The sequence below is a fragment of the Poecilia mexicana genome, unplaced genomic scaffold (assembly GCF_051168715.1).
Source record: "Poecilia mexicana isolate PSO_F unplaced genomic scaffold, ASM5116871v1 scaffold_4, whole genome shotgun sequence".
Classification (NCBI taxonomy): Eukaryota; Metazoa; Chordata; class Actinopteri; order Cyprinodontiformes; family Poeciliidae; genus Poecilia; species Poecilia mexicana.
The window spans coordinates 3957378-3969604 of record NW_028263373.1 but is presented as its reverse complement, the minus strand read 5'-3'; the positions used below and the strand labels follow the sequence as shown (position 1 = coordinate 3969604).

The following is a 12227-nucleotide window of genomic DNA, read 5'->3' as shown; positions in this document are numbered from 1 at the left end:
ACAGATTGAATCCCAGTTGGGGATTTGTGCAAGGCAGTCAATAATGTTCACTTTGCCCTAGTGGGGATACTTCATCACCAGCAGTAACTTAGTTTTCGGTTCTTGACATATTGGAAGACAAGAACACAACTTGGATTCAGTTTAGCTGTTGACTTCTTTAAGTTTGCTCCTTCCAGCTCTAAAAGATTCCCAGTTCCAGGTGTTTAAGATGCCCTTCACATTTAAATGCAGCATGCTTATGGATATCTCATTTAGTAGATCAAGATGGACATCTAAAAGTTCCCATTGACTAGTTTACGTCAGCGTTGCATTTGGACCACTGAGCAGCAGGCCAGTCCCCTTTTCTTCCTTCTAATGTCTCTGTCTCAGGAGTGACTTTACCTGAGGAATGCAGCAGTTTTAGTCCGTGTCCTGGATATGTCTTTGTGTGGTAGCTGTTGGGCATTTTTTGAAGTTCTTCCAGACTCTTGAGTAGCTTTGCTTCACAATGGTCCCACGGCTGGTTTCTTATGCAACTTTTTCTACTGAACGTTTTCCTTCCACTCAACTTTCCATTTATATAAATGCTTACAGTACTATTTAAGCTACCAGCTTCTTTAGCAAAGATTTCTAACAATAATTTGTAATTTGTCTGAGAATCCAAATTTTGGATTTTCATTTATATTATGAAATAAGAGCTTAAAGTATCACTGAGTGTTATGAATGCATATAAAGACATTGATGGAATTGATTGCTTAATGATGTTCTTATTGGGGTTCACATATCCTATGTAGCACATAGATGCTTTTTATTTTTTAAAAAAGCATTTTTTCTGTTAAATTGGATCTCAGCATCAGTCTCAACAGTAATGGTTTTTGCCTAGCTGGTTGCCTTATGCAACACAAAGAAAGCCCACAGGTAATTGCTGTAACATTTTCAGCCTCTTTGAATCTAAACAAAATTGTACATTTTAAACACATTTGTTATATGGTCCATAATTTCTCTGATATTGCATGTCTTGTGTTGGTTATGCAACAGACAGCTGTGTGTGTGTCTGAAATGTGCCTTAAGTGACTGACTGCTTACAGTAAATGACTTAAAACTTTATGTGTGTTCAATTTTGGGATGATTGATTTTGTCCATTAGTGGCTTTTAAAAAATAGGAAGAAAAATGCAAGGTGAGGCACTGATTGATGTTTCTGTGCATCATTTTGTTTTTCAGGAAAGTACGGCCGTAATGCAGGCCTCCCGTTCCTCAGACCCCCTCTCACTGCTGCCCTCCTAACACTAGGAAAGGCTCACCAGGTCACGCATCATCTTTGTGGGATTTTCACAGCTACTATATTGGTTCCCATGTGAAAGTGAAGTTTTTATTATTTTGCTGTAACCCTACAGAATGCTATGGTTGGTAACGGACTTGTCCTCCAGAATCTCCTCCACATGCAGCTCGCTCAGCAGCAGCTTCTTCACATCAAAGACAAGCGCATCAGCAGTGTAAGACAGCTGAGTTTTTTTTGCGTGTGTGTGTGGGTGTGTGTGTGGGTGTGTGTGTGTGTGTGTGTGTGTGTGTGTGTGTGTGTGTGTGTGTGTGTGTGTGTGTGTGTGTGTGTGTGTGTGTGTGTGTGTGTGTGAGTGACATTTTGCATGAATTATTGGGGAAGGTAGATTGTGTTCTTTGGCACATGTTCACTTACATTTCCAGCTACTGCACTAAACCCATAATGAAACTGAATCACCTAAAAATCACTCTGCCTAATTGTCTTTTGTTTTGTTTAAAGTAAGACCTGGAGGTGATAAAGTTTCCCTTGACATTTCCATTTACATATTTTCTTTTCAAATGTCTCTCATGTTTTCTTTAATTGCTGAGAAGAACAAAGCTAAAAGTCACAGTCGGTGATGCTTAGATGCTGAAACTTGCAGACCAGATGTTTTACTAATGTTATTTTCTCCCTCAGGCTCCCCACAGCATTGAAAACAGTAATCCGCTATGTGTTTTAAATGTAGCTTTTCTATTTTTCGCCCAGTGGCATTTCTGAATGATTTCCACATCTATGGCTGACTCAAGAAGGAAAAGTGTTTAATAAAAATACAAACTATGTCTGTTGTACTCTACATTAGTTTTCATTTTATTGTGTAAAATGCCCTAGAATTATATTTTGTTGTAAATCGTTTTATGTTAATAAAGTTGGACTGAGTGTGTCTTTTCTGCTGTTTCATCTCTTCTCATTCATCTTTTGCTACTTCTTCTCTTCTCTAACACTCGTCTTTCCTCTGCCTTCATCAGGTCACCAGTCTGCTTGGAGACCCTTCCAGGCTACTGATGCAGAAAGCTTTGTCTCTGCGACCTCCAGGTCTCTTGCCGCTGGGGAAAGGCCTCCTGGGAGACTCCCCTACAGGTGAGCAAAATTTACTCATAAGACACCACTGAAACAGTTGGGTAGTATTATAACTCAGAACAAAAGATAGAGCCTACAGTTTGTCTCACCAGGAATTTGATCAAATACCAGCTTATTTTGCTAACTAGCTCTGTGTTAAAGCATTTAAGGGCAAAACGTTAATTTATCCTGCTACAAACGTACCATGGTGTGTGTTAAAAAACATTTTATAACTGTCATCTCACTGAACACTAAGCTTTTCATCTACAGTGGACCCCCACCTATTCACATCTAGTCAGTGTTCGCAAATTGACCACCGATCTAAAATATTCAAAAGAAAATGCAGCTTGAAAAGCTTAAATACCAAGTCATAATGCTAATTATGACTTGTTATTAGCTAGTGTTCACAAATCAATCAATACAGCAATTTGGTGTTTAAATTATTATTAGGCAGTTAGAAACGTATATAAGGGAGTCCCAAGTATTTATGAACAGCAGTTTTCCCTAACCCTGACGAATACCGAAGTTCACCGTGTCACCATGCCGTTGAGACAACAAACTCAATTTGTCATGGACTTGAAATAGCAGATGGAGTAATAAAGTGTTAATTTGTACTTCTGGGTGTTTATATGTTATCAAACCTTCACTTCCACAAAAACATGTGCAAACTCAGTTTATAAACATGTTCCTTTAGGGTATATTGTATTATAAAACACAGAGATTGCTAACTGGGTATGGCTAGATGGTTCAAGTTAGCTAGAGCCAGCTAGCTAGCTTGTCTACATAGCTAGCTAGCTTGCATTTTGTGGCACACACCCACAAAATGGAAAAAAAAAACAGTCAGGGTAAATCAAACCTCTGAGAGAAAAATTGTTCTGGAGGAATTCAAAGTTGCCTTTAGTCAGTAATGTTCTCTATTCTAAAGTGTCAAGTCAGGGTTAGGTCATCAAGAAGAAGCTTAAAGAAGAGGATTTTAAACAAACTTGAGATTTAATCCACATTGTGTTCATGCTCAGCAAACTATTCTTAGACCTCTAGTGCCCAATGGTAGGGATATCTTCATACTGGAAGATCATTGCAGATATGTGAACTCGCTGACACAAACTGTAAGTGTTCGGGTTGTCAGAGCCGAATATCTCACAGCTGTACATTACTGTACAAAACATCCCCAGGAAGCAGCGATGCATTTTCAATTTAAATCCCCAGCAGAGACGAGCTGTTGTTGCTTTAAAAGGAAATGATATCTCACATGTACTGCACAGAGAAAAAGCAGACATTTGCGTGTACTAATGTATTTGTGGGTCTGTCCTTCTGTGTGTATTTTGTTTGTGAAGTAAAGCCATAATCAGTGTTAGCTTGGAATGCTAGCCTTAAGGCTCGTTAGAGCCAGTTCTGTCATTGTGCTGCAGAGGTTATTTGTCACAGCGTTATTAGATCTGTAATATTTATGACCGCGTGTGTTCACCTTTAGTGTTGTATGTGTGTGTGTCTTTTGTTTATATGTGTACGCACATCTTTTTGTTATTAAACCCTGGAGTGAGCAAAAGAGATATTGGGAGTGTGCAGCTAAGTGCTGAGCTGTAGATGAACATGATAAGTGATGAAGGATGAGCAGGAAGCCCATTGTAAAATATTACAGTCAGCTCTACAGAGACAGTCAGGCTGGAATCTCAGGTTTCACCAAGACCATGTTTTTTTTCTTCCAGAGGAGACAGATACTGATGGTCATCAGTAAAAGCCGTCTCTTATAGAGTCTGGCATCCTTCTCCCACCTTACTTTGCTTAATTTCCTCTACTTTATTTCTTCTCTCTATCTTTCTCCCCTCTTATCTTCCCTTTCCCTCTCATTCATTTCCTTTGCCATTTTTTTTTTTATCTCATATGTTTTCCCATCTTTTTCATCGTAGAGTTGCTCCAGGAGTCTGTGCCAAATTCTACCCACAACCCTACAGTAGTGGTGTCAGCAGCAGGTGTGATGCCGTACCTTCAGGGTCGAGGAGCAGGAGCAGGTGGGGGAGACCAAAACATCTCCCATTCTGTGTCAACAACCCCTTCTGCTTCCTCCTCTTCCTGTCCCACCTCCTGCGACAGGCAGCCGGCTCCTCCCGGGACGATGGGGAGCGCCCAGCCACAGGGCCAGACATTCTCTTTGGGCATAAGTAACTCAGGCCTTGGGCCGCCTCCACCTAAGCCCCCTGGAGGAGGGTATACATCATCAGGCCAGCACAACAGCTCAGATGGTAACAGCCTGACTAACATGGTGAGCATTGCAAGGTGTAATAACGCCACCCTGTTCCATAGCTTCTTCCTTCTGCATGCCAGATCAGCCAAGATCACACTCCTCTAGTCTTTGAAGATCTTTGTTTTACCAGATAACACCATGCTTCTTCCTTATTTAATATGAATGAGGCCTGGAACTGGTGTTTATCTTAATCTATTGATTATTATTCATTAATTGATTCTGAAGATTTTCATTTAACCACTAAAACTTGTTCTAATACAGTGTTAGAATTACATTAAAAGATGCAAATAGACAAAAAAGAAAATGACGTATTTGGCCTAAAATGCAATAACAGCATTCCTAGATAATGACTATTTTTTTACGAATGATCATTTGCTATAAATTATTGCAAATGATGAATTTATGCCACTTGAGTTCAGGACATTTTTACAAAGGTTGTTATTGCTCTGACTGTGTTCTTTCAGCAAAAGGGTCTTTTTTGAGTCTGTATTTGCCAGCTAATGATTAATCAATTACTATATTAGTTGACAATTACTTTGATAATCAATTCATCACAGTTATTCCAATTAATCGTTTCAGTTCTAATAAGAACCAACTATAACTGCTGGTAACAAATAATTTACTGTTATTCAGGGTTAGGCAATTTCTTTCCCTAAAAACGAGTGTAACTATTGGCTGGACACAACTTTTGCAACTATATTGGTCATAAACTATATATAGGCTGTTCCATTGGCTCTTGATTGCCAATAATTAAGGCTGGTACTGTTGATTTTATAAACCTATATGCTTTTTGTCACCCTCTGTTTTTTTTTTTTTAATAGCCATTTTCTTTCACATGAAATTTAAAATTGTAACACATTTTGCTGACATCACTAGCAACAGTGATGTCAGCAAATGTTGAAATGTCTATATTTCTCACTACTTGAACCTGGTAATCTTCTGACATTTTAAGGCCTTCAGTTTGCCTCTCTGCCTTCCTGGATGTCTTTCCTTCTCTGACATCCCTTGCAGTCTTCACCTGCGCCGACTTGTTTGCTCTTTGATTGCGCCTCGTTTAACCACAGCACCTCTAGAATACGTTAACCTGATTCCTTCCAATTCAGTGTGCAGGCATGATCAGTGTTGAGGTTCTTCTGGGAACTAATTCCCATCTTGGGATTGTCTTAAAATGTTTTAATTGGGAAGAAAGTGTAATTAACAGAAAAACATTTCACAAAGTTCAGCTATTAAGCCTAGTTATTGTGTTATGAATACAGTGCCTTGCAAAGGTTTTCATACCTCTTGAATTTTCAAACATGGTATGGTACACAAATGTCAATGTATTTAATGCAACAAATCAATGCAAAACAAAACATTATTATTGTTATCACTGTGGTTAAAGTGTCTTTCTCTCATCAGGTAAACTGTGGTCAGAATTCTTTATTGGGCGATCCTCCTAAAGAAGTCAGACTGCCCTCCAATCCTTACCTGAACTTGGCCAGCGTGATGCCGGGAGTCGTTCTGCAAAGTGAGTGCAGAAACATGCACACAGGAAGAATAGCTTGATTAGGTTCTGTCTTTTATTGTGTAAGCTGTTGGACAAACGGTGTCATAGTAAAACTATAGTGGATGGTCCGCCTTTAATACCAAAACTACACTTGGATGGAATATGCTAAATTTTATTTGCAAACAATATGCGTTTGATTTGTGAGGTTATATATCTTCTAGGTTGCTTATTTGTATGTGGAAGCCAGCAGAGAGTCAGCACAGAGTCACATTTTGAATCTCTCTTGCAGCATCATTCATTTCCCTGCGGTGGATGTACATTCAGTACCGTGTAAACATTTATGGCTCAACATGCCTTTTCCATGTAGCCCTGCTCTGGTTGGAGGCTCTGGAAAAAAAACAAAACTAAAAAACACCAGTCTGAGCCTGGATCATCTGTGTGTGTTCAGCTTCTATTCTCCAGTCAGCAGCAACATCAAATCCTCTGACAGGTGGAGGCCATGAAATGTTCTGCTGAGTAACTGTGGGTCCTGCCACTCATATGGAAGTTACTTTGACAAGTTCCACCCACCTGGACATTGTTAAAGGAAAACAAACTTGTGGACAGCAGCAGTCACTTTCAGCAGCAGAATGTACAACATGGGGGAAAAAAACGCTCAACATGTTTTAGTGTGAAATGAAAATTATCCATGGGTGTTAAATGTCATAACACATTCAGGGTTTCCCCCTGAAAACGTGCTAGGGGCACTAGGGGAGTCCACCAGCGGTCCACTGGGTTTTTTCGGTAAAACATACTGAAAGTTGATAAGAAATTAAACACCAAGTAGTGTTAAAAAAAGGCAAACACAAAAAATACAATAAATGATATATATACATTTCTTGAACTTGAATCAAATGCTAACTAGGTAATCAGCAGGTGGATCTTAAAACAAGCTAGTCAACAATGTTGTTCACATTTAAAAGTAAAATAAATGAAAATAAATATTACCTAAAATGGACATAATGAGTAACTATGCTGCTCCTCTCTTAAATGCACCCAGTAAAACCTGCTGACAATCAACTTCCCCTACCACTTTGGGGCAATAAAGAGTTCATCTTTAACTGGAAAGTGATTAACATATTAACATAATAACATTATCATATGATTACACATACCCCACCCACCTGAGAAAAACACTATTATTTTGCACACTAGCTTGTTTTTTAACTTGTACTATGCTGTAGCTTATGGTTTATGGATCTTCTGGTTTTGTCTGATTGGTTAAAATGGTCAGTGCTGACAGGATGGAGTTCAATACAAAGCGATTCTTGAGACAAGAGCTGTTGATTTGGAGCAGAGGTCCGCTTTCCTCCAGAACACTGACTTAAACATACAGCCAGAACTACAATGGAATGGTTGAAATTACAGAATATTCATGTGTCTCACTGACCTAGTCAAAGTCCAGACCTAGTATAATTGTAAATATGTGGGAGAACTTGATGTTTATCAACAAACTCCATCTGCTCTGATATTGACTCAGGAAGGTTAAATACACACACTGCACGTGTTGGATTTTTATTTCTAGGAAATAAAAATAAATAAAAATTCATTTTTTTAAAATTATTATTTTTTTTTTACATTATCTTATATTTGACTTTGTATTGGTCTGTTTCCAGAAGGGGATTGTGGTTGTGACGTGATAAAACGTGGAAAAAGTCGAGCAGCGCGCCACCTTTACCAGCCTCTGTACATCTGAATTCACACACTGCGTCTCCTGTTTGTCTCCCATCAGACTCTGTGGCTAACAAGCCTCAGGGAGGACAGCCGGGCACCGGGGTCTACGGGGCCCCAGTGGCTCCTGTGGCCTCGCAGGGCGCTGTCTCGTTCTCCCACAGCGCGGCAGTTACAACCCCCGCCCCGTACAGCTCCGACACCTCCTCCGACTTCACCCAGTACAACCAAGCCTACACCCAGGTATTGCAAAACAAATATGCTAATATGTGGATATCTGTTGCTCTGCTGGGTCACAGTTAGCACCTGTATTGCATAGGTGATGGGGAGATTTAACTGTGGGTTTCTGGGAGAAGAGACGGGCAGAATGAGAGTGGATTTGGCAGCGTGTGTCTCCATCTGTCCCCTGCTCCCCTCGTTTCTCAACCCTCCTCTCAAAATAAGTCGTGAAGCCCTCCTACTGGCTGTTTGTCTGTTCCTGCCGTCCATTCTTTTCTCTTCCTCCCCTGTCACTCCATTTCTCCTTCTCCACTTGTCGTCATGCCTCCTCCAGCAGCAAATGACATATCTGATATTTAGCGGAGAGAAGAAAGCCCCTTTTCTAAATGTTAATTACAATCTACTCATCCAAACAAATGAGTCATTATTAGATAACCAATAAAACAGTCGGCTTAATTTGTCTGGAAAGATGAGACAAAGGAGGGGGTGGGGACGGGACAGAGCTGTCTGTAGGAACGATGCTTAATGAGCGACAATGAAGGGAGCTTGAGGTGAGGAGCAGGATGGATGAAAACTGCTCCTCACCGAATCAGAGCAAACGTCTCTCTGACATTTTTCTCCTTATTCTGGCTGATCTGTACTTTAGGAGGCCATGCACCAGTGGTACCAGCACTACCAGGCAGCGCAGGCACACACCTACAGCACCACCGCCCCACAGGACGGCACAGCTGCAGACTACAGCAAGGAGCACACACAGGTAGCGGGGATGTAAATGCGTCCTTAGAGAGTCTTATTTCCACAATTAAGGCCTTAAAATGTCTTAAATTTGTTAGAAAAATTTAAGTTGACTTTAAATGTGTTCTTCACAGGTCTTAAATGTTATGGCAGAACTTTCTATGTAGTTTATTTTTCTTGAGGCACTTTTCTTTCAGGCAAACATTTGAGTCGCACTCAGACATCTTCACTCTGTTCTGTAACTTGGGATAGTTGAGACTACCGCTAACTAGCTGCTGATAGACTCTTGCTAGCTAACTTGCTAGTTTTTTGCATCTATTGTGGGTAAGTGTAAATTTATCTGCTGTTGGTTGGCTGTACAATGCCCATCTTTCCCACTGGCTCAATTCTGTTGCCAACCCACACAATGTTACATGCATTTTGTGGAAAAGTCTGGCACTACTAAAATATACAGTATGAAACTTTCTTTTGTACATTTCTGTCATGATGCAGGTCTTAAATGTAATTCATAGTGGTCTTAAAATCCCTTAAATTTGAGGTGGAGAAACCTGCAGAAACCCTGGGAAAGACAGTAATCTCAAAGAGCAAATTCAGCCTGACTGAGAATATTGTGCCTCTGACTTTTAAGAGTGGAATAAAATAGTGTTAGAAAACCTCCGTTTGTCCACATATTCATGGAGAATAACTTAGCATGTCTTTAAAAAGAACTGGGTGACACTTGGTAAGCCTTGAACAGGTTTGTATTTTGGCAGTTTTGACTGTTTTGTCATTTACATAACAGAGCCTCCTGTCATGCGTTTCCTTTCCTCCCTTCCACTATTATTAATTTACAGTAAAGACAAAATAATGTGATTATGCAACTTTGGTAAATAATATTGAGCAGCTACAGATAGTTTATGGTATTTTGTTTTTTTTTGACCAGGTGGAAGATGAACCTCTGCCCTAGTCTCAAGTCTTTTGGTGCCTTTTAATATATTTTTCTCCAGGATTGCTGCTAACTCTGACCAACATTCCTCTCACTAATGAAGAAAAGCATGCCCACAGCATGATGCTGGCACCAACATGTTTCATAGTAGGGGTGGTGGGTGCAGGTTAAGGTGCAGTGCAAGTCTCCTATCATAATTTTGGTCTCATTGACCAGACCACCTTCTTCCATATACACTTCTTGACACGCTTTCGTAAAGGGCAGATTGGTGATGAGAGCAACTAATAGTTCCCTGATCAACAGATTCTCCCGTCTGAGTTGTGAAACTCGGCACCATTGGATTTATACTTTACCAAAATCCTACCTGACGTGTTCCTTGGTTTTCATGACCCTTTTTGTTCACTAATGTTCTCTAACAAACATATGAAGCCTTCACACAACATCTGGATTTATACTGAGATTAAGTGGCTCACAAGAGGAACATTCCATTAAAACATGTTAGAAGGTTGGGTTTTATTTTGTAATTAAAAAATATACATTGAAGTTTATGGTTGCATTATTAAAAAAAAAAAGCATGTTTAGAGGGTATGAATTCCTTTGCGAAACACTGTTTATAGTGAAAGATTTTTTTAAAGGGCTTCCCAACCTGTTCTCAGAGTTTTTGTTTATAAATTAGGATCAACTTGTGAAGTGATAGTAATTTCTGTGACTGTAAGCTGGTTATGTTCCAGGTTCCTGCCGCCTCCACCTACGGGGATTACACTACCTACATGCAGGCTGTCACTCAGTACTACTCCCAGCCTGCAACAACCAACCAGGCCTTCGCCAGCAAGGTACACAGTCTGCCCAAGCTGCATCCAACACCTCATATTCTCTCCATTTACGCTGAACATTTTGTTATCAGCAGTCTCTGTGGCAAAGAACAAATTTGTTTTAGCAAGTAAATTAATGAGCAATGAAAATCCTTATAGGTAAATGTAGGTAAATAAATGTCATTGAAAGCTTGATGCAAGGCAAGTTTCTGCAAGTTTCCATCCAATGTATCCATGTCAGCAGCACCAATTTGCAACAAATGTCTTTGCAAAAATTAACGGAAGTAATTTCAAATCAGTCATATACATTTCAATTGATCAAGTTCAGTTCATTATTAAAACTGGTTGCAGATTGCATCCAGTATGGGACATCTGCATAAAAAGAAAGTTCTCCATGCAGTTTTGCTTCTCTCCAAAGTAAACTGTGTCGTATCCCTCAGATTCCTTCTCTGGCATAAACACTATTTGCATGATTGTTCAGATTGGGTGACACTGATGTCATCTTTAAGGGTGTAAATAAATTGGAGAAAAGCATCGCTCTGCACCCAGCACCTGATACAAACTTATCTACCTTGTGTGTGTATGGTTGTCTTCAGTAATGCTGTGAGAACATGAGTAATGCGAAGCATTTATTCAATTTTAGTGTGCAGAATGAGTCTGTATAAATTCATAAAGGTCTTCTGAAGGGTTTACGTTCAGATTTATTCATGCATGCATATGTGGTGTTCAGCAGCTGAAGCTTTGATAATGAACTCAATTTATGTTCACGGGAATATTTTAAACAGGTTTCGTGTGAGTGTCATAAACAAATGTGATAAATATTGAGTATGGCCTTTAACAGCCACTAGAGGGCAGAAAAGTTAACAGCTGGCAGAATCATGAGATGCAAATTATAAGTGTACAATTTTAGGGGGTAGTTTTATCCTTGCAGTTTGTTGACTCATCTTTTTTTGCATTTGTGCGTGTGTGTGTGTGTGTGTGTTGCAGGAAGTGGATGTGTGTAAGCCTTTGGGGGTCCCTCTGCATGCAGTCAGTAATGGTCCAGCACCTCCTCCCGCAGTCCTACCTGCCGCCGCCGTGCTCCCAGCCTACAGCACCCTGCCTTTAATGCCCGGCTTCCTCGGAGCTCCACACCCACCTGCAGCTACACCCAGCTCCGTCACCCATGCACACACTGCAGCCACCGACTGGAACACGTACTATTATGTGAGTAGAGATTATATAAAAGCATCAAGCTGTTGGCCATTTGTACTTTCATACTTTTCTAAGTGAAGCTCAGAGGGGAGAAAAAAGGTAATGATATAATATTTTCATCAGCTTAAAAAAGAAAATCTTAGTATTTGGTTTTGCAGGTAAGTCCCTTAGAATTCCATACACAGCGTTAATCAGCAGGTTAGGTTTTTTACTGTATGATTTTCTGTCAGTCTGACAGTTTCTGTCTATATCTTTCATTATCAGCACCATTGTAAATTTAGGAGTCTGTTAGCTTTATAAAGACTTTTTGAAAGTGAAAGGTTGCATTACAATAAAAACAAACAGAATTTCATTCTATTTCAATCTTAAATGACAGGATTATTAATGTTAACATTTTCTCAATCAGCACACTTCCTGTTGAAAACATAAACTGAATACATTCAGTCGTTGGATTTCATTTCCTCTCTATTTCTTGAAATATTCAAAGCAAAATGTTGCTGAGGGGTTTTTCACTAACATATTACAGACCAGATGTCTTACATAAACTGAA

General features: G+C 39.7%; 1 protein-coding gene across 1 annotated transcript in view; it reads left to right on the top strand.

Annotated features, from left to right (window-relative positions):
• raver2 (ribonucleoprotein, PTB-binding 2) overlaps positions 1-12227 on the top strand; it is an 88634-nt gene that overhangs the window by 66454 nt on the left and 9953 nt on the right. The window contains exons 7-15 of the mRNA XM_014992689.2: positions 1202-1284; positions 1375-1473; positions 2264-2375; positions 4262-4614; positions 5995-6103; positions 7854-8035; positions 8658-8768; positions 10403-10504; positions 11471-11689. Of these exons, the coding sequence (XP_014848175.2) occupies positions 1202-1284; positions 1375-1473; positions 2264-2375; positions 4262-4614; positions 5995-6103; positions 7854-8035; positions 8658-8768; positions 10403-10504; positions 11471-11689 (1370 nt within the window). The remainder of the gene's footprint in view (positions 1-1201; positions 1285-1374; positions 1474-2263; positions 2376-4261; positions 4615-5994; positions 6104-7853; positions 8036-8657; positions 8769-10402; positions 10505-11470; positions 11690-12227) is intronic.